This window comes from Nicotiana tabacum, chromosome 22 (assembly GCF_000715075.1).
Source record: "Nicotiana tabacum cultivar K326 chromosome 22, ASM71507v2, whole genome shotgun sequence".
NCBI classification, from domain to species: Eukaryota; Viridiplantae; Streptophyta; class Magnoliopsida; order Solanales; family Solanaceae; genus Nicotiana; species Nicotiana tabacum.
The window spans coordinates 2,635,189-2,657,051 of NC_134101.1; the positions used below are offsets into that span (position 1 = coordinate 2,635,189).

General features: G+C 34.5%; 4 protein-coding genes across 6 annotated transcripts; 2 read left to right on the forward strand and 2 right to left on the reverse strand.

Annotated features, from left to right (window-relative positions):
• Nucleotides 1-2,796: 2,796 nt before the first annotated feature.
• LOC107831478 (receptor-like cytosolic serine/threonine-protein kinase RBK2) lies at nt 2,797-6,431 on the reverse strand. 2 transcript variants are annotated; one of them, XM_016659245.2, is made up of 8 exons: nt 6,280-6,431; nt 5,028-5,397; nt 4,299-4,547; nt 4,059-4,213; nt 3,808-3,887; nt 3,555-3,690; nt 3,323-3,472; nt 2,797-3,100 (listed from the first exon to the last, which is right to left on the reverse strand). In XM_016659245.2, the coding sequence occupies exons 2-8, from the start codon at nt 5,377-5,379 to the stop codon at nt 2,930-2,932; spliced, it is 1,293 nt and encodes a 430-aa protein (XP_016514731.2). In that variant the 5' UTR covers nt 5,380-5,397; nt 6,280-6,431; the 3' UTR covers nt 2,797-2,929. The 2 variants fall into 2 exon arrangements, with proteins under 2 accessions (XP_016514731.2, XP_016514738.2); XM_016659252.2 differs by having other exon boundaries at nt 6,186-6,284.
• A 2,276-nt stretch (nt 6,432-8,707) lies between these two features.
• LOC107831520 (methyl-CpG-binding domain-containing protein 4) lies at nt 8,708-10,692 on the forward strand. Of its 2 annotated transcripts, XM_016659298.2 has the most exons (3): nt 8,708-8,825; nt 9,010-9,487; nt 10,509-10,692. In XM_016659298.2, the coding sequence occupies exons 1-2, from the start codon at nt 8,796-8,798 to the stop codon at nt 9,484-9,486; spliced, it is 507 nt and encodes a 168-aa protein (XP_016514784.1). In that variant the 5' UTR covers nt 8,708-8,795; the 3' UTR covers nt 9,487; nt 10,509-10,692. The 2 variants fall into 2 exon arrangements, with proteins under 2 accessions (XP_016514784.1, XP_016514776.1); XM_016659290.2 differs by lacking the exon at nt 10,509-10,692 and having other exon boundaries at nt 9,010-9,691.
• Nucleotides 10,693-13,068: 2,376 nt separating this feature from the next.
• LOC107831537 (auxin-binding protein T85) lies at nt 13,069-16,418 on the forward strand. Its single transcript, NM_001425973.1, has 5 exons — nt 13,069-13,212; nt 13,585-13,691; nt 14,157-14,360; nt 15,076-15,143; nt 15,891-16,418. The coding sequence occupies exons 1-5, from the start codon at nt 13,137-13,139 to the stop codon at nt 15,997-15,999; spliced, it is 564 nt and encodes a 187-aa protein (NP_001412902.1). The 5' UTR covers nt 13,069-13,136; the 3' UTR covers nt 16,000-16,418.
• Nucleotides 16,419-16,644: 226 nt separating this feature from the next.
• Nucleotides 16,645-21,606, reverse strand: LOC107831544 (RNA demethylase ALKBH10B). The gene is made up of 7 exons (XM_016659327.2): nt 20,845-21,606; nt 19,153-19,277; nt 18,920-19,037; nt 18,363-18,473; nt 18,124-18,239; nt 17,873-18,027; nt 16,645-17,540 (listed from the first exon to the last, which is right to left on the reverse strand). The coding sequence occupies exons 1-7, from the start codon at nt 21,377-21,379 to the stop codon at nt 17,078-17,080; spliced, it is 1,623 nt and encodes a 540-aa protein (XP_016514813.1). The 5' UTR covers nt 21,380-21,606; the 3' UTR covers nt 16,645-17,077.
• Nucleotides 21,607-21,863: the final 257 nt, after the last annotated feature.

The following is a 21,863-nucleotide window of genomic DNA, read 5'->3' on the forward strand; positions in this document are numbered from 1 at the left end:
AATGCCCATAACGTTTGTATCTAAGAGAAGTACAAACAATACCCTTAACATATTAAAAACGGCTCAAAATTAATTTTCATTAACCTTTTAATCCGCAAATACCCCTAACGTTTATTTTTAGACTCAAACTTACCCCTATATCTAACATGATATTATGTAAATATATAAAAAAATATACATTAATTATATATAAAAATATGTATTATTATACATTAATATTTTAATATATATTTACATGATATTATTTATAGAAGAAATTATACGGTATAGTTTTCCCTATTAATTATGATCTATAACTCGAATTTATTAAGCTGACAATGAAACGACAGTTTTTGCTAATATTTTAACTCTATTGTTATATATTAAAATACCATTAGTTCCCATTAAAAAGATCATGTGAAGTCCATTAATGTGCTAAGCAGTTGGATATGTATATAATTAAAGGTTTTAAATAATTTCCTTTACATCTGTTTCTTTGTTTCTCCTTTAGAATCATTCTATTGTTATGTTTGCAAATTAAAATTTATATTTGTTAAACTTATTAAGATCTGTAAAATTTGAAGGAAAAACTATACCGTATAATTTCTCGTAAAAATAATATCATATAAAATATATATTAAAATATTAATGTATAATATACATATTTTTATATATAATCAATGTATATTTTTTATATATTTAACTAGCGAATGTAATTATTTTTAGCTGACCGCCCAAATATATAGAAGCGGGTCAGGGTCGTTGGGTATTTTAAAAGATACTGGTGAGTTTATTTAATATAAATAATATATGTGGCAGGTTAAGAAAATGTCACATGGCGAAGTAAAAGTCAAAAAATTGACCAGGTTAGTTCCGTTAAATATATGAGTAAGTTTGAGCCCAAAAACAAACGTTAGGGGCATTTGCGGACCAAAATATTAACGGAAGGTATTTTTGAGCCATTTTCAATATGTTAGGGGTATTGTTGGCCCTTCTGTTAGATATAGGGGTAAGTTTGAGCCAAAAAACAAACGTTAGAGACATTTGCGGACCAAAAGGTTAACAGATGATATTTTTAAATCATTTTCAATACGTTAGGGGTATTGTTCGCCCTTTTCTGTTTTATTTATGTGACTTTAAACTTTGCAGATCAAGCAGATGACGAGAGTTACAGATGTGACAAATATATATGGGTCCCCAAAGTCTGAGAAAAGGCGTTGAAGGATCAAATTAGTGAAGTTCTAAAGGTGGAATTGACTACATTCATTATAATAATGGATTTAGATATTTTCTTATATAAATAATGAGAAACAAAATACTTATATAAATAATGAAACTCTTAACATTTGGGTTAATTGGTGAATTTTGATATAGTTAAAACATATAGTTCTATATAACTTGTAAAGAATTTTATAACTCAGAGTGTAACCAAGAGGTGGATTTGGAGAGAACATAATTGCATCTTACCTTGATGAACGCAAGCCTTTTTGTTGCTAGTTCAGTACTGGCATGTAAGAGAAATAACAACTTTTTCTAGTAGAGGCACAAAACGCAAAGAGTTAATTTACTCATCCTTCTTTTCTCTCTTTAATTTTAAAAATTATCTTTAAACTATTTTCTCTACTCAAAGCGCAAAGAGTTAACATTAGACCATCAAAATTGTCAGGTGCACATTTTTTTTTTTATCAAATTACACTAAACATGTAATTTTTTGATGTCGTTAGTAGATAAATTTAATATTTTCAATGTACTACCCATTTAAAGATGAATCCTAGAAGAAGAAAAAAGAAAAAGACAACAGGGAGGATATACCTTTTGGCTATATAACAGCGTTGGAAGTAAGAAGCAGATTTTTATAAGCTCATTATAGCCAGAAAAAACTCGTAGTCCATTCAAACAATTTAAAAAGTTACTAGTACTGAGCGAACTAATGTTACAGTATGTTTGGCCAAACTTTTAAAATTTATTTATTTTGAGAAGTATTTTTTTAAAAAGTGCTTTTTAAAAAAGTACTTTTGGTGAGAATCAGTTTGTGTTTAGCTAATTAATATGAAAATCACTTTTGAGCAGCAATTAGTGTTTGACCAGACTTTTCAAAAGTGCTTATAAGTGTATTTTTCTCATAAGTGCTTTTCAAAAAAATATTTTTGAGAAGAAACTATTTTTTTCTACTCCTCAGAAACTACTTCTGCTTCTACTCAAAAATACTTTTTTTCTTTTAAAAAGCTTGTCAAACACCTTTAACTTTAAAAAAAAAAAAAAAACTTTTGGCCAAGAAGAAAGCTTGACCAAACAGCAATGGGGGAGTTCAAGAGAACTTGCATTGGCATATTTAAGTGTTTTTCCCCCTTGAATCATGTCAATCTTTTCTACCGATACGCTCCAATAGCATTATAAGAATTAGAAATAAAGAATTATTTCACTATACTTATAGTGACTATTATCACTTCTTTTTTATTTTAATGTAATGTTTGACCACTACATTTATTTACCATTGTCAGTAGCTAGAAGACGCCTTTGGCATCCAGTAGTCGCGGACTGACTGTAGATCCTTGGTAGGGGCGGAGCTAGCGCTTTGGTTACGGGTTTAGCCGAACTCAGTGACTTTGGTCCAAACCCGATATTTATCTTAAAAAGTTCATTGAATATGTACAAATTATTAATTTAGAACCCACTAAAATTCCGAACCCATAAACTTCAAATTATGGCTCCGCCTCTGATTCCTAATCATATGGGGGTAGGTCTCATGACGGGGCAGTTAGGTAAAGTTCCCCATTGTAGGTCTCATGACGGGGCAGGGAGAAAAATATGAGCAGATGCATAATTCCATACTTTCCATTAATCATGAGACGAAAATCGAAGGTCCTAAATCCCCTATCCCTCTTCCAAAGGATGTTGTTAGTTTTATATCAACCCAACATCACAGTTTGAGCCTTAAGCCAGAGACATCTCAGACTTCAATTGGTATCTGTTGCTGCATACTTAAACCACTTAAACCTCTGATCATTTTGCATTCTTCTGCACTAAAGAGTTGTTCATAATGCCTCTTCCAATCGGAAGATTTTCTGCATCTCCTGATTATATCTAGGCTGCCACTATTGCCTTTGAGAAGCTGCAGAACCTGTATTCAGAGTTCAGTTTTCAGTTCTTCACAAATGAGGATACATAAAAACTGTTAATAAACAATCATAAAGGCATGTGGAGTAAAGAAGCCAAGAGTTCAGTTCCAACATCCCCCTTAATTCATGTGAGTGGTTTGATCTCAGTAACATGTTCGAATAGCCTTGTGTATGTAGAATAGAAAATTTAACTTTTTTTTGATCAAGCAATGTCCAGCACTTGCCTGACTTATTCGCGGACGTCTGATGGAAGACTGTTGTATACACAAGGAAGCAGCCAATACCATGAGATTCATCTGCAATAAGTTGTAGTCATCAGCAAGTGAAGGATCAACAAGCTCTCTTATTCTATTCTTCTTCAGCAGGGGTTTGGCCTAGAAAAAGCAAAGAGGAAATATTCAGATTTTGTTTTTCACATACAATGGTGAGTAAATAATAGAGAGTAGAGAGGGATACCCATATGACAAGGCTTTGCTGTGTGTAATCAAGTGCTCGACGTCCAGTTATAAGTTCCAAGATTAGCACTCCGAATGCAAAAACATCAGTTTTTTCATCTACTATGCCATGCATTAAGAACTCTGGAGCAAGGTAGCTGCATCCTCAATTACAAAGTTCAATGAGAAGATTTAGCAAGACACAAACTGATACTAGATTAGAAACCTTAGCTGCAAGTACAAGACATTGAGGAAGCTCTAAACAGTATACGAACCCAAATGTGCCCTCAAATTTCGATATAGTGATGTGAGTCCATCGCTCTGGCAACCATTTGGCAAGGCCAAAATCACAAATCTGAAATGAAAACAGAAACTTTTTGAGGTTCAAACACCCGAGGCCCTTTTAAAAGATTCATCCGGACAAGTTTTTCTTGATACCAAGGTCAGTAAGTGAAATTTAAAATACTATTTCCAGCAAGTAGAGTTTACTTGATACCAATAACAGTTATGATAGTCATAATAATACCTGAGGTTCAAAGTCCTTAGTAAGCAATATATTTGCAGCCTTAATATCTCTATGGATAATTCTTCTTTGACCTCCCTCGTGAAGATATCGCAGCCCTTCAGCCACCCCAACAGCTACCTTATACCTGATTTTCCAATCTAGTTTCTGCTTTGACACTTTACAACACTAAACAAAATCAGTAAAGAGATATAGACCAAGAAAAAGATAGACACCGCATTTGAGATCATGAGAGTCGCGAACCCTGCAACATGTTGGCCAAGCTTCCATTAGGAGAAAGCTCAAGAACAAGATAGAGACCTTCAACTGCATAACCAATCAATTTAGCAGTGTTTGGATGGTTGACATGGGCCATTATCCCCAGCTCAGATAAAAAATCCCCAGTTCTCTCATCCTGCTTTCCCTTCGTGAGCCGCTTAATTGCAACAAATTGGCCACTTTTTAAACATCCTTTGTAAACTTCTGCATAACCACCCTTTCCTATCAAATTTTCTACAGAACAAAATTGCAAATGGCCATCAGAAGCTACACGAGAAGTTATCATGATACAACAAATTTAACCGAAGCATAAAGGTCCAAATTTATCCCGATACTATACCAATTTTTTCTATTTTACCCTCCGCTATACTTTGGGGCTATTCATACCTTTTCTCTTTAGCAAATCGTCTCATATTTGTCTTGTCCTAACAGAACTCTAACCCGAAGTGCACTGGGTGGATTCCATGCACGTATAACAATACTCGGGGAAAGAAGTCCAAATTTAGCCTTCTCTCCATTATACTTCAGGTTGGAGCTCCATCAGAGGTCAACGGAAAATCCGAGAGTATTTGTTAACGACAAATATATAAATTGCAAAGTATGACAAAAGATAAAAATTAAAATATTTCATATAGCAGGAGGTAGAGTGGTAATTTTGACCCGTTTGATCCTTTTCACTTTAATAAGATGTGAAATTCCAAGCAGATTACTAACCTTGGTGGAAATTGTTGGTTGCAGCTAGGAGCTCAGAGAGGGTGAAATTCCTCCTCTGAGGCCTGAAGTAATTCAAATCAGCATCAACAATGGGATTTTTCATAACACCAACTAACTCTCTCATGCTGCTGCTAAATCGTTTAGATAGTTTGAGAGGATCCTTAGCTAAGTATCTTCTTGATTTGGTTCTGAATAGCTCGAGAAATCCAGCCCATTTGGAAGCAGGTCTCTGATGTTTTGCAACTTCCAATTCTGAAGTGCTGGCTTTTGAAGAGTCTGATTCTGATACTGCAGTCCTTAAAAAGTCCTCTAAAACTGTGTCCGGAGAGCCATTTACCTTTTCTTTGTCCATCTTTAGAAATTCAAATGCCTAGCACACAATAGCAAAAATACTTGAGTAAATTATTAATTCCTTTCTCCAAATTTATCTGACACTATTTCCGTTTGGAACGTTGCAAAATGTTTGACATCGTTCAATGTGTAAACAGTTTTTACAATATTTCAAGAGTTCAATTTCATTAAACTATTCAAGATTTAAAACTTTGATGTGATGCTTTTCCATCGTACTAATTTTCAACTATACTTCAATCTTTTCTCCAATTACCTTTAATATAAGTCCAATTAATATCTTAAACTTTAGCAATATGCCTCAATCTCAAACAAGTCGAATCCGCTATATGATGATGATCATGTTTCTCCATTTTAACTATATCTTAAACTTGGTGTCTAATAAGTACCATCATATATAAAATAAAACAGAGTGAGTAACAGACAGCAGAATAGTTTTCCAGATCATGCATAGCTAGCAAAAGGAGAAATAATATTATGCAAAATTCATCTTAACTAGAAATAAACAGACACTGGTTGTTTTTGTTACACCAGAAAACTGAAATAAAGGGCCAGAAAAATAAAAGACAAGCTTTTAAGACAGACAAATAATTAGCAAATAGAGCGAGGACCACTAATTACTCACAATTAGCATATCCCAGAAATTTTCACAGTATTAAGAAAGAGAGAAATTTGTGACGACAACAAAAGCAGAGCAGTAACACAGAACAAAACGAACACAGAAACAGAACGAAGTTAAGAGGAACAAAGTTATACAGAAATTACTGATTAATAGGGGAGAACTAAATCACATGCATGAAGAAAACATACCCATAAAGCAGAAGAAACAGACGAAGGTTTGATGAAAAGCAGAACAGAACTGAACGGTGGAAGAAAGAGATAAAAATGGAAGTAAAAATATTACCAAGAGACATAGATGACTGCTGATCAACTTGTTTTATATTTTTCACGTCTACTGATAGAACAGAAACGAAACCAAGAAAGGAAAAAGGAAATACGAAAAAAGGATACAAAAGGAAGGGGGGAAAAGAGAGGAGACAAAAGGAAGGGAAAAAGGTATAATAGGAAACAGGAACAGTCTTTGTTGCCTTTTTCTTTTTCCATTTTAATGTGTGTGTTTTTTATTTATTAATGTTGGCTCCGATCTTTAATTTCAGTAATATACTTCTCTTTTTGGTTTATTGTTTTTCTCCTTGTGTTCTATTGTTATTATTATTATTATTGGAACACACAATTGGTATATTGGCAAGATGTTTTATTTTCTGCCAAAACAAGCTAACTTACTCCCTTCGTCAACAACAATGAAAAGAGTGCTAAAATATAAGGTAAATACTTATATTTTAATTCAAACAAATTAATATTTAAATGAGAATATATATTACTACTTAACAATAATAATACTGAGATATTCATTTATTTGATGTTAAATGTGCATGTAAGTTTTTACGAATGAAGTTTTTTATGAGGGAATGGAAGGGGAAATAGTAAAGAGGATGAAATAGAAGTTGCAGAAGATTTTTATGAGGGAAAGAAATCTTAGTCGGTACGAATGTTTGTAAAATACGTAGCTATTATTGCAGTAATTGCGGCTCCTCTACTCTACGATAGGTTTGTCTATATAAGAAGACCCTAATAATTTTGATGTATTAGGTTTGCATTATACGTCTAAAGAAACAATATTACTTGGGATATATCTTTCCTTCTCTCCCTCTCTTATCAATACAAACTAGAATGAATGCAAAATATCATTACCTTCATGATTTTGCAAACTGGGAATCTTAACATGTTAAGTCAATAAATACACGATTTTTTCACATTCGGAAGTCGATAATGTGGACAAATTTGGATATAGCTTTGTTGTCATTAGAAAGATTGTTAATTTAATGGGATTAATTGGTCACTAATTAGTATCTTAATTGGTAACAATGTCAATTTTCGACTTTGTAACAAAGTTACAAATTAAAATTTAATATAATTGTAAACTATTAATAATTTTTAAACTAAAATATGTATAGTGATATGATTTGGGTGCACCGACGGCCGCGGCACGTCCACCCCATAAACTCGTTGGTTTCTATACGCAGTGGCGAAGCCACATAGGGTCGTCAACTGATCACTTTTAGTCAAAAAATTATACTGTATATATAGATAAAATATTACGTTTTAGAAATATATAACACATATTGAACACCCTTTGTCGAAAATTATTTTTTAATTCTTTTAAATTTAAATACCTTGTTTCGCCATCATCACTGCGATCCAAACGATTTCCATCATTGCACTCACTGCAAGGAGGCAACAAACTTTGTTTGGTAACAAAGCTAAGGTGGCATTTGTTTTAAGGGAAAAAAACAGCTTAATCTTAACACAATGCAAAAAATTAATCCAAATTCCAAACCCCACCAAGAATATAGTATCATTTTTTCTTTCACCTAATCTCCCTCCTTTCTTTCATTTTATGAGATTATTCCTTTGCTTCAATTTATGTGGTATCTTTTTGTTTCTCGAGATTTAAATTAGGTGTATTTTGATAAATATTTTAAAATATATCTTTTATCATATTGACACGAGAAAAATTACAACGTATACATTTTGTATAATCTTTGAATATCTAAAATTTAATTTTTAAAATATTAAATTGATCTAATCTAATTTAACTTTAAAAATTAGTTAAAATAATTCTCTAAGAAATAAAAAGTAGCACATAAATAAGGACAGTGGGAGCTTCTACTTAGCATGTGTTTTGACTTTTGAGACACATTTACTAGCACAACAAAGCTATATCACTTTATCCCATTAATTTTTGTTGTTGTTTTGCATCATATCTCTCAAGAAATTTTATTTTGAATGAAAATTTTTGAGAATAAAATATTAGAAATTTTAACAGAATTACTTCTTTTATTCAAATGGTCAAGAGTTATAGTTTGTTTGACCAAGCTACTAGAACTATCTTATTTTGAGATACAGTTTTGTTTGGTTAATTAATTTGAAAAACACTTTTGAACAACAATCAGTATTTGACCAAACTTTTGAAAAGTGATTCTAAATATATTTTTCTCAAAAATATTTTTGGGAAAAATTACTTTTTCTCTCCAAAATTGCTTCTTCTTCTACTTCTTTTTCTTTTCAAGGTTTGGCCAAATTCTTTAACTTCGAAAAAATATTTGGAGAAGCTTGGTCAAGCAGACTATTAGTGTATATTGAATTATTTCATCGATTAAAACTAGAGGGGGTTAAATTACATTATTCCTAAACTACTGAGGGCCCTATGCTCTAATTTCCATACTTTTGTCCTTTTGCTATTGTTTTTTTTTTTTTAGCCGTATCCGTCTGACCTTTTTTGTGTCACTTAAAAAAGAAACAAAGCAGTCTCCACTACCAGAGGGTAACTGTGGCTTGTCGTTTTGACTACACTCAAAAATGGTGAAAGACTCTCCAAAACCCCCCAAGGTAAATTTCTTATCAATATCTCTGTCGATTTACTATTTTGGAATAGTAAAAAGTACACGGGTGCTTCTGGGTTTTGCTGGAAAATTTTCATAAACAGAGATCTGGGATTTCACCATTATCTTTGCATTTTTTTAAGGTGAATCGAATTGCTAAATTTATGTTAAATTTTTTTATTTTGTGACAGCCGTCGAATCCATCGGTAAGCATATGGGCAGCACAATGTGGAAAATGCTTCAAATGGAGAATGATTTCAACACAAGAAGAGTTTGAAGAAATCAGAAGTAAATTTATTGAAGAACCCTTTTTCTGCAACAAAAAGCCTAATGTTTCTTGTGAGGATCCAGCAGATATTGAGTACGATTCATCTCGAACTTGGGTTATTGACAAGCCCAATACGCCCAAAACCCCAAATGGGTTTAAGAAAAATATGACCCTGAGGAGAGATTACTCTAAAATGGATATTTATTATGTTACTCCTTCAGGGAAAAGAGTAAGATCTTCTACTGAGTTGGGCACTTTTCTTCAGCAAAATCCTGAGTTTAGCGATTTATCAGTTTCAGATTTCAGCTTTACCAGCCCCAAAGTTATGGATGACACTATACCCTCTAGCGCTGTTCTTGCCAACTCCAACAAGAAGGCCGCAACTAGTAACACTAAATGAGGTAGTGGACGTAGCAGTTTTTTTTTTTATTGTGTTCTGTTGGTGCAGTTTTCACAGTCATGTTATTTGTTAGCATAGTTTTCTAGTAGAACATCTTTCACAATTGCATAGTTTGTCTCCAAATGTGGCGGTTCCACTTTTACAATATTCTTGAATCGTTGGAAGAGCTTATTTTTATTTTGTATAATAGTAGTCTCTGAGATGAGTTTATATGGTCATGGTTAGTGAGGATTGATATAGTCGACCCCTTGTTTTGGACAGATCAGAAATAGAGGCTGTGAACTCTTCTCAACCGAAAATGTTGTTATGGTTTTTGGTAGGAAAACCCAAATCTTGGAATACACTAGTCAAGTGGATGGTAAAACTCAGTCCTGAATAATGATATTCTTAAAAATACTGAAGCAAAATATGTAACTTGGCCTGTGTTTGCAAGGAGCATAGAAAGAGAACCCCTTGAAGGGGAGCCTTGGCGTAACTGGTAACGTTATTGCCACATGTGACTAGGAGATCACCGGTTTGAGTCGTGAAAATAGTCTCTTGCAGAATTGTAGGGTAAAGTTGCATACAATAGACTCTTGTAGCCTGGTCCTTCCACGGACTCCGCGCATAGCGGGAGCTTAGTGCACCGGGCTGGCTTTTATAGAAAGAGAACTGCTAGGTACAACATAGAAAGCTAAGATCAAAACATGGTTAAGGGATGCATCTGGGGCCAAAATTCTCCCGATTTGCAAACTTGCAGTTTCAGTCTTTCTACTCTTTATCAGATTGAAAAAAGAACAATATGACGCTTGTATATAGCCTGCTCTCAGAAGGACTAGTTGAGAACACCATCATCGATCACCTATACTGCAGAAAACTGTGAGCTTTTTCGTAGGTTGGCCTGTTCTTTTCTTCTGTCTGAAAGATTCATCACTTGCATCTTCTTCACTTCCAGTTATCTACATACTGGATATTGGATACTTCCAGTTTGCCAGGGTTTATGCCCTCACAATTTAACTGTGAACATTCCTCTTCTTCGTTAGGTTCACTGGCAGGGGAAATGTCAGATCAATGGGCGGCAGAGTTCATACTATGAAGCACATGTATCTGCAAGTTTAGCATCTCACTTACAATTTTATGCAGGCGTTTCTTACTCTCCTTAAATTTGTAAATATGCTGTTTCGTACATCAAGTCGTGTATAGAAAGAAAGTTCGTTCTTCTTCAAAGAGATAGTCACCCGCCCTTCAAGATAAGAGGCTTCAACCATAGTTAGAATTAGAGGTGGCAAAATAGTTAAAAGAAAATAATTATTCACCCATATTATCCATTAAAAAATGGGTTGGATAATGAACTTTTTAAAAACGGGTTGAATATGGATAAGAACTATATTATCCACTTAGAAAATGGATAACTAATGTGTTTAACTTTTACATTTGTAAAACCTCAAGTTGGGGGTACCTCAAGTTTGAGAGAGTAGGAATTCTCCCATAACTGATCATATTCAAGAAGTCATGGATAATATGGATATATATTATCCGTCGGATAACCCGTTTTTTATCCGTCTCAAATGCGGGTCGGGTCGGATAATTTATATATTTTTGAATTACCCGTTTTCGACCCGCCCCGCCCGTTTGCCACCCCTAGTTAGAATCTATGTCAAATCTTCCAGGCAGCTTACTTCTCACTCTCAGTAACATCTGTTCTACCTCAATATGATGAGCTGATCAAACTCTGTAGATCAAAACATGTAAAGATTGCAGAAGTACTAGTACAAATTAAATATGATCAGTCCAATCACCTTGTAACTGTTGTGCTACTTATTGTTTTACATTTTTCCGCATTAAAATCACAATAAAGGAAACTGATATGCCAGAGGGAGATCCATAACAGCAGAACTGCATATGCGAAGATACATGAATATCTCTTTTTTCTTGCTTAATATCGTAAGAATCGAAGGAGGACCGGGGCAACGCCAAGAGATTCGATGTATTTGGTGAAATAGTTAAGGTGCGCGCTTAGTTCGAATATCACTTGTTAAAAATATCTCATACACAAGTTTACTCATTATTAGGAGTGTAAAAATTCATACCACACCAATTTTTCGTTATTCTATTATGTATAACAAAAACTGAACTTTTCGAAACCGTTTCAATCATATCGGTTTCTCTTCGGTATTGGTATGAGTCGGTTAATTTTCGATATTTTTTTAAAATGTCATGTAAAAGTCATTAGTCGGAGTAGAATATAATAACATATGTATTTTTATAGTACTTAGCAAAACGTTTTTGACATTTTTATATTTTTACATTTGAAAGGGTGATAAATTAAGAAAATATGAAAGATGGCTGGAGTATAGATCCATCACCTATTTTACAGCGGCGTAAAAGAAACTACGCAAATTAATACAAAGAAAATATAAATCACACGAGTGAAAAGATATTAACGAAGCTCGGACTGAGACTCAAGAATAAAATCTATAGAAGATTGAATATTCAAAAAGGTAAATCTAAGTCGTATGAAAGGAAACATATTTATTTGCTACTCATAATCGCTACAATACCTTGTGTCTTAGCTTGCTAGTTATGTTGGAAATAATTTAGTTTCAGTAGGAGTAACACAGTAGGTTTGAGAATTAGGATTTTGAGTTTAATTATTGTTGACTTGTAACTGTTTTCATAATTCCAAGGCCCAAGAAAAATTTTAATACTTTATTATTTTTAAAATTAATATATAAATATATTTTTGATATGTAAATTTACTCGGTACGGTTCAATATTTTTTCGGTTTATTTTCATAAAATAAAAGGCCTACTGTAATTATCGGTACGGTTATAGATTTATATTAAAACTTATAATTTTATTTAAAAAAATCTAAAAATCGATTCAGCACGGTACGATAAGGTTTGATCGGTTTTTAAATATCAATCGAAATCCCTACTCATTACCGGTGATTCGTTGTTTGTGATGTCAATGCAAAATTATTCTTGAAAAGGAAAAAAACAGTATATTACGCATTAGATAGATGAAGAAGCTCTGTGTAAAGTAAACTATCATTCACCTAAGACGTTGACAACTTTCTATTATTTTATATTCCCGTGATCGATATTACTTTATGGTATTTTCTCAGTTTCACTACTTGAATTATTAATATGTACAAAATTTAGTTCTTATCATTTTAATAATAATAATACTCACAATTCTATAATTTTTATTTTCTTGTGTTAGTTAATAAAGTCAATTCAAATGTTGTATAAAGTAATTCTTCTACCCATTTTATATGACTATTACCTTAGGATATAAAATATTTTTAAAAATTTTGTGATTTAATATATTAATATAATATAATTTCTAAATGGATGTAAGATTTATTATTTTTAAAAATACTTAAAGAATCAATATCTTCTTTTGAGTTTTAAAAAGCCCATGACTCGTCAAGCGGCCCATTGCGCACCTTTTGTTGGGGCAAGTGCACGGATAGCCATTCTCAGGCTATTTAGAGATTAGCCGATGTTTATTTTTATCCTGAAACTGGCTAATTTCTAAATAACGGCGCGAGTGGCTACCTGGTGTCATTTTTACCCTTTTCTACTGGATCTTTCTCGACGTTTTCTCCAAACGACCGGCAAGGTGATGAGAGTGGAGTTTCCAGTTTGCAGATTGACAGTTTGAGAATGGCTCGCCATGTTCTCGTAGTGGTAGCTGTTTTGTTGTTCGCGACTGCTGAAGCTTCTCAATGCTCAATTAACGGCATGTCTTCTCATCATTTCCTCTGTGTTTATGAGAAAATTTTGAAAATTTAGGTGTAGTTATTGTAGGTACGCACCATTATCACAGAGGAGTAGTGGACGCTGTTATATTCTGTTCTTACTAATTTAAAATCCTGCATCCGTTTAAAGTTGGGCAAATTCCTTTAGTAATATAGAAATATGATTTGCAGAGCTTAAAGGCTGACTGAAATACCAAAAGTTGTTGATATGCTGAATTATTTCACATTATTTGGGAATTTAGAACTGTAAATAAATGAAATGAGTGTGATCAGTCTACATTTGGATGTTATTATGAGCAAAAATTTCCTATCCTGATTAAAGTTTAGAAGCCAAATTTTTAATTGTTATGTAGGATTACCACTTGTGAGGAATATCAGCGAGCTTCCACAGGAAAACTATGGGAGGTCCGGTTTATCTCACACTACAATTGCAGGTTCAGTCTTGCACGGCATGAAAGAGGTTCTTTTTCCAACTACTCATTCTAGAATTCAGTCTACTTTGCTGTTCTGCTTGCAGTTGCTTAGTGCTCCCTCAGTTCCAATTTGTTTGGTATAGTTTGAATCGGCACTTTAAGAAATAAAATGAAAATTTTGAAACTTATGGTCACAGACATTCCATAAAATTTTTATGTCTACAAAAGCTTTTCATTAAGCTTAAAATGAAAATTTTAAAGTTAATTGTTTCCAAATATAGAATCTTTTTGGAACGGACTAATAAGAAAATAATGTCAAACAAATTAGAACGGAGGGAATATTGACTTGTTGAAACTATTCACTGACCTGGATAGAACGTAGATAAAATGGATTCATATAGCCTATCCTAACTAATTTGATTGAAATGAAGTTGATTGATTGTGAATATTGGCTATTCGGTTTCAAATTGCCGCTATTTACTTGGGTTTCATCACTATGGTTTTATGTATAGATAGAAGTGTGGCTTCAAACATTTGCCCCAGGATCTCGCACACCAATACACAGGCACTCATGTGAAGAAATTTTCGTCGTCTTGAAGGGTCAAGGCATTCTATATCTCACTCCTAGTTCACATTCAAAGTACCCGGGGAACCCGCAGGAGTTCCATATATTCCCTAATAGCACCTTCCATATCCCTGTTAATGATGTTCACCAGGTAGGCTGTCTGCCTTGTTCTCCATTTTTCTTTATCTTACCTGAGTTCAAAATTAGTACTGCAAGATGTGAATAGGAGTTCAATAACTTGATCTGCCGAAGAAACTCCTAGTTGGTGCATTTATTAATGTTGCAGTTAGTTTTATAGAAACAAATACCCACAAAGATTTCTAATTTTTATGTTTTGAATCGTCATCTATCAGGTAACAAATTAATTATGGAAAGGATCAGTTAATATTTTACCAGGTTTCTAGGAAACTCTTGGTCTGCAAGTCATGATTTGTTTTTGTGTGAGATATGTTCTATCTACTTCATGGCAAATATACCTGCTTTTCTTCCCTTACCTTGGAAGTTCTCGCGCTCTGCTTATGGCAATATATCTGATAATGGGTCTGGTTCTCACCGTTGAACAATCATGGGAAAAGCCAAGTTCCCTTTTGGAATTCTACTTGCATCCCTTCAAATAATCTATCTTCTATGAGGACTAAGTTGTTAGTGTAGCTTGTCTAAAGTCCTATGCCAGTGCTGCATCTTGCAGTCGCAAATCCCAACAGAGATCATATGTCAAGTGAATTACAACTTCTTAAATAGGTTCCATCTCTATGCACATATGACTGCAAATCACAAAACCCAACAGAGCCCATACATCAACGAATTACAACTTCTTAATTCCATATTTATGACTGGAAACATACTTTTACTTTTTGTCATTACAGGTATGGAACACTGGTGAGCATGAAGATCTACAAGTTTTAGTTGTTATCTCGCGTCCTCCAGTGAAGGTGTAAGTAAACTATGCTAAATATTAACTTCCAACCCACCATTTCACAGATAATCATATGACATCAATTCATCCATGCTTAATATGTTTCATTAACCTTTTCATTTCATACTTTTGTTTCTATGTTATCCCCATGGTGAAAGAGACTACATATAAATTTCATCTGCTGACAAGGACCAGTACTTGGACCACATTAGACATGAGTTGTGAGTTTTTCTGGTGCAGTTACCCCTATGTTGCAGGTTGTGTTGCTTCACCATAATTAATACAAATTTGTCATTCTCATCAAGATCTACTCACTTGTAACCCTTCTTCGAGAAAAATAATAAACAAAAGAGAGGGAGGGAGGGAACCTCCGTGGTGCCATATTAATAATACACTACTATTACTCGAAAAAAGAGAGAGGGAGGGAGGTTTTTGTTTTATAGGGGAGATTAAATGACTTTGAATAAAAAAAATAAAAGAATATATTGAAAGCAAAAATTTGTCAAGACTTGGAGGTCAGCCTTTTTTGTGAATTTGAAAGCAACTTGTGGTTCTAAGTTCATGATGTACTAAATGTGTAAATTCTTGCAAGTGCTTTTCTGAAAATACAAACATGTCTAGTTTACGACCAAGGACAGAATGTTTCAGTATTGATGCTACTCATCTTTCCTGACTGTGTGCAAATAAAATTTTGCTATAAGTCCATCTTATGCCAGCCTTTGATTGTTACTTAGCAGAAATTTGTTTTCTTGCACTTATTTTCAGGTTTATGTATGATGACTGGTCGATGCCACACACGGCTGCCAAATTGAAGTTCCCTTATTACTGGGATGAGGAATGTTATCAGACAACTTCGTGGAAAGATGAGCTTTAACTATCCAACCCAAAGAAGTACACTATGGCATTTGACTACATAAGCATGATGTTTGATACTTTCCGATATAACATTGGGATCTTGCTTACTTGTCCTACAAGTTAAAGATCGACTAAACGAAGAGCAACTTAACAGGCCTGGATCGGTGTTGCAGTTGTACATTGTAGAAAATGTATCTTAAAAGAATATCTGATGCCTATACTTATGGTTATTTAGTCGCCAACGTTGAGAGAGCTTTAGTTTTTAGTTGCTTCTAGAACATTATTTCTTACATATTTCGATATTGTATATTGAATATATTAAGCCAGGATCACTACATGCAGTTTACTGGTTGCGGTTACTGCATTTCAACTCTGTGTTGTATATGAACCGGAGATTAGTTCTATGTATTCCATCCATCTTGTATATATCTGAATCCTGACAATATAGAGATCATAACTAATTAGTTTACAAAAACCATAGTCCATAGTTTCAATCACCAGATGAACAATAGTAAGCTCCAAACTCTTGTCATCAAACCGTGTAATATTAAATCAGAGCTTCAGAAAGAGTTTAAGACCAAATTTCCTAGACATTTACAAAAAGTTGATGAATTTCAAAGTATCTAGACATGCTATTTCACTAGATATGGAGAAATTGGATTCGTTCGTACCAAGGCTCAACAAGCCAATTAAGATCAAATACAATTGAAGAAGCATGTGATAACAGTAAACACTCGATAACCCCAAAAATGTACTGAGTAAATAAAGAAGAGAAACCAAATGTAATTACCTTAAATCAACCTCTACTGGCCTTGAAGAGATTGAGAGAAAAACAAAAAGCTAAATACAAAATTCAACCTTCTGCACAGGCTAATACACACTCAACTAAGCAGAATATCTGTAAAGCCTCTTATGGTTAGCATCAGTGGAAAAGAACAGCACCCAACACCTAACTAAGAGATGGAAAATCTTTGGAGGTATAAAAAGACAGAAGATACACACTCAGCACATGAGCTCCGTGTACATACGCAAAAAAGGATGTCGGATTACTTTTGACTGTAGCGCTTATGGTGTAGAGTGTCTTGATAATTCAGGCACTAGACATCCATACTTGCTTCTGAAGTGCTCTCTGATTTAGGCGAATCGCCTGGGGAAGGTAACTCAAGAAACCGCCTTTTCTGGGCACGTGGTGGAAGGTGTTTTACAGGTTTTCTTGATAATGGAAGAAAGACACCAGTACCATTATGTGGTATCCTTTTGGGGTTCAGAACCATTGGACGAATAGGAGGTAACATAACTGCTGGAGCTCCAAGGAAACCCCATTTAGGAATCACATCCATTATCTTATAACCATTAGCTGCTCCATTTGCAGTTGAATATTGTGTTGGGACACCAGGTTGCCATAAGGTCATTGCTCTAGTCAGAGGAGGGACTTCTGAGGAAAAGCTATCCATTTTTGTTCTTACTTTGAAGAATGTAATAGCAACTCTTTTGCTAGCAGATGAGCACAGCGCATGCCTAGCCATATCAGCACTATTCCCTCTCATGACCAAAAGAGACCTGCCAAATATAAAAAGAAAGGTAGAATGTCAACCATGAGATAATAGTTGTTTGATAAGTAGATTGCTAACAGACTCAAACCCCACTAGCATGGACCCTTCTTTCATCTGAGAAATGGAAGAACGGAAATAAAGATTTACTACAAGAGGAAAATTGAAATACAGCATAATAGATTAAGGCAGGACATGTTCAGAATTATCTCTTAGTCTCATTACTTTACCAGAGTAAACACAGACTTACTAAATTGATACCGACTCTATGATCGCTGAGACCACAAATATATGGAGAAAGCTTTATATTGTGAACCCCCTCAGATTTGTGAAGATGCATACCCTTCTTTTAGAGAAAGCATGAACGATCCTTTGTAGTTTCCATCACTGTCACATACAAGAGTTCTACCAAATGCCATCATCGATTCAGAGAGGAGAAGGGTAGACACAGGCTGGTCTAAATGAGGTGGTTTCAAGAAAGGCTGTGAATACTCTCCCTACATATAAGCCAGGAAATAAGCTTTTAGGCTTCAGTTTTTACCAATCAAAATGTACAAAGGCTAAGATTAATCTTGCATAAATGTTTCACAAACCTCATCAAAGAAGTTGATGATGCAGCTGTTAGGTCTTCTACTGTCTGATATTAGATGCCACTGAATCAAGTGGTCTATGACACCTTGTAAAAGAGCTGGAATAGGTTCAATGTTACCTGAAGGTTGACATCTCGCAGTTAGGCTTGAAGTGAATTGTCGAGGGTCATAAAGTTGAGAAGCATTCAGAAGTTTTATTGCAGCAAACGATAGATATGCGTTAAGACACAGCTTTCACTTACTCTTTTGATATGTGGCCTCCTCTTTTATATGCCTGAAAATTGGGGTGCCAAACTGAATCAGCTCTCTTTTGTTGCCCTTCACTTGCTGGTTGAATAAAACAAAAGTTTCACCTATAAGGCAATCACATGCAATTCAGGGAAGATATCCAAGATAAACAGGTGATTTTGAAGAATGCCGATTAAAAGATCAGACAGTAATAAAGAGCATTTATGACTTCCTTTCAAGAAGTATGATGTCTTAAAATGCAAGCAGTAAAAACTCGTCAACAAAAGCTACAAAACAGAAGATTGATTTGAGCTTTTGATGATTGTACAGTTCACAATAGAGGCAACATAGTAATCAGCATAGATCTCAGGTACCGAGAAAATTTTCACTAGGAAGAAAGTATTCATGGAAAAGCCTATTATAGTAAGCTAAGGCAGCTATAACGAGACAAGAAAATGAATTCCCAAACCTGCTTGAGCAAAAGTATAGGAGGTGTCCTTTACTATCTCAAACTTCGCCCCAAAAAGGAAACAACACTAACTATAAAAGTGTCATGAATCACAGGATCCACCTGAGAGATCACCATTCTGGCCAGCAGCTCGAAGTTCATTCACAAAGTCATTTAATTTCGAGATTTCATTTGGAGTAAATACGTCTTCGAATAACTTCAAACCTCTTACTACATTCACCTGCCAGTCACAGATTATGGAAGCACGCTTAAGGCCTTCACATTATGGATCAACTTTAAAACTGAATGCCATCCTTCACAGAAAGCATGCAAACTAACTGCGATTGAAAACTCACCATACGCCCTTTAACTGGCTCCTTTGATACAAACCCCTTTGTCATCTTGATGTGGGCGTGCCTTGCCTCACAGTTCTCATGGTTTGAGCAGAATTCAACACTTTCTACCGAAGGCTCTACAGATCCTGTACAATGAAAGAAAACATACATGTATACATTTAGAATGATCGTAGCCTGAGTAAAACATGATTAGTTAAGCCAAAGGACGAACACACATATATGATTGCTTGAGCTGAATTAAATTTCTCTGGGAATAGTATGAAAACTATTTACATTGGAAATAAATACGACAGAAAGATGGCCGTCACCACTCGCCATTGAGAATGTATCAAGATAAAGTAACTTTCCTAGCAAAAAGATATTCTGAGACAGACAACTGAACTGCATATAGTATTGCTACTTTATTAGTTTAGTTGCTGCCCTCATTTGCGATTACTATCATAGGACTGTCGCCCCTATTTTTAACGGACTTATTCTACTCTATTAGAAGCACTTTTTTTTATAATATGGAATCTCAAAGATTGAATTTAGCTGTCACATTAGTCAACAAGCTTTCCTAACCAGACAACCTGCAAAGAAGAAGCCAACAAGACAGAGCATGATGTTCGTAAAAGCATCAAACGGTTTAGACCACCAAATAAAGTCAAAATTTTGGTGACCCGATCCTGGTCCCAAACCTAGGTAAGGATATAGCTAACAGAGCCGCCCAACCTCACACTGTCACACACAGAGGGCATTTGCCACAACTCACTGAGCTATTCTGATTCTGGGACTAACAACTGAATTATAACATTCATTTCTTCCCATCTCGGTTGTCTCAAACTTGTTCCATCAAAACCTCGGGAAATTAACAGCATTTATCCAATACTTCTCAGTCCCAATAACAAAGGGCAGAAAAATACAGAGGACTGGAATAGCAAAGCTTCCTTTTTAAAAAATCAATATCTAAAATTTGAATATCTCTGACGAATTTGACTAGCTTCACTTACGAATTGCCTTCGTTCCAAGAGGAGAAAAGGACTTGAGAAAAATGAGAACTTTAATCAATCAGTCTACTATAATACAATTCCAGTTGGAAAAGAAAACTACTAGTATAATACAATTCCAAATTAGTTAGGTCGGTTATTTATTATATCAAACTAATTTTAGCTGACGGCCAACTTAGAGTAACCGTTTTTCTTTAATCCAGGCTTAGAACCAAACATATTTTATTTTGTGAAACATTAGATTATAGCAGCGTTAATGGAGTAGAAATTAAATTTCAAAAGCCAGAGTCAAAGATAAGCTGAACATTGTTGACTATCTAAAAGTGGGATGGGATAAAAACAAAAGTTAAAATTCAACACTTTCATTAAGCTTAGAACTCCAATTTTGCTTAAGATCTGCAATTTCTTAAAAATGGATTTGACGTTAATTAAGAGTAGAACTCTTTCATCGAAATAATGGAAAATTGGTTCAACACTTAACAAAGAAATTGATCTTGTAAATATCTCTTGTAATTTAATTTCTAACCTCTTTCCTGTAAAAATAAATATTTCTCATGAAATTTGACATAAAGCTAAAACAAAAAAAAATATTAATAACGGACCACAAAACCAATTGACCCCAAAATAATACATTATTTATGCTCTGAATATTTGCTGTTTTTATTGAATACTGCACTAACTATAATTAAACTACATAACTACTTACCTGTATCAGTGATCTCACTTTCAGGAGAATCATGTGATTCATCTTCATCCACCACTTCACTTCCTGCATTTTCGGAGCTCTCTACGGAATGCTTACTTTCCTTGTCACCCAAAGAACCGTTCACTTCTGCGTCACTCTGTTTAGCTTCAGTCAACTCCTCCTCCTCTCTCTCCTTTAATTTTCTGTCAGCGACTTTCCGTAGCTCAACGGTAACCTCGGTAATGGAACAGTACTTTTGCATCTGAAGAATCGGGATCCAATTCAGCCGCCGGCGATGAACGGCAGCGAACACCGATTCATACTCCGATGATCTCCCGCCTTCAAGCTGTGTAATATGGTTGCATAACGCATCAATTGTTGCATTTGCAGCTGCGAATTCCCCTCTGAACCACGCTAATATTGCGTCCTTAGCAAATGTCTCCGACACTACGGTCGGAGGTGGTGGTTTCACCACCGGACTAGCTGCCTCCGGCGTAACCGTAGGTGCTAACGGTACTACACGGTGGTGTCCAACAGCAGCGACAGCTGGCGACATATTAATCAATCAATTACGCCTTAATCTCAAACTAGTATGAGTCACTAATAAAAATATGGCGAAGTGTTTAATTAACTAGTAGTTGGATTAGTATTTTTTGAATGCTTCGAATATTTGGCAAGGATTTTCTGGTTTAGTAAAGAGAGGAAAATGTACCGAAAAAATGAAAAAAGAACAGAATGATTAAACACGAATAATAATTGATTTAAAAGGGAGGGTTTTGTTAGAGAGATTTTGGTGAAGGGGTTTTGAGTATTTAAAGGCACGTTCATGGCGACTTTTGCGATAGTGACAGTCCGTACAGCGTGTACCCAGGTGTCACAATATGGAAATTCTAATTATATATTTATTGATTAAATATCAATTTAAATTATGTATACTAACAGTAAAATTAAATTTTACATTATCAGAGTAAATTTAATTGGTTATGGTAGGTTGCATTTTTATTTTCTAGATAATCATATCAAACTTCTTCTTTACAAAA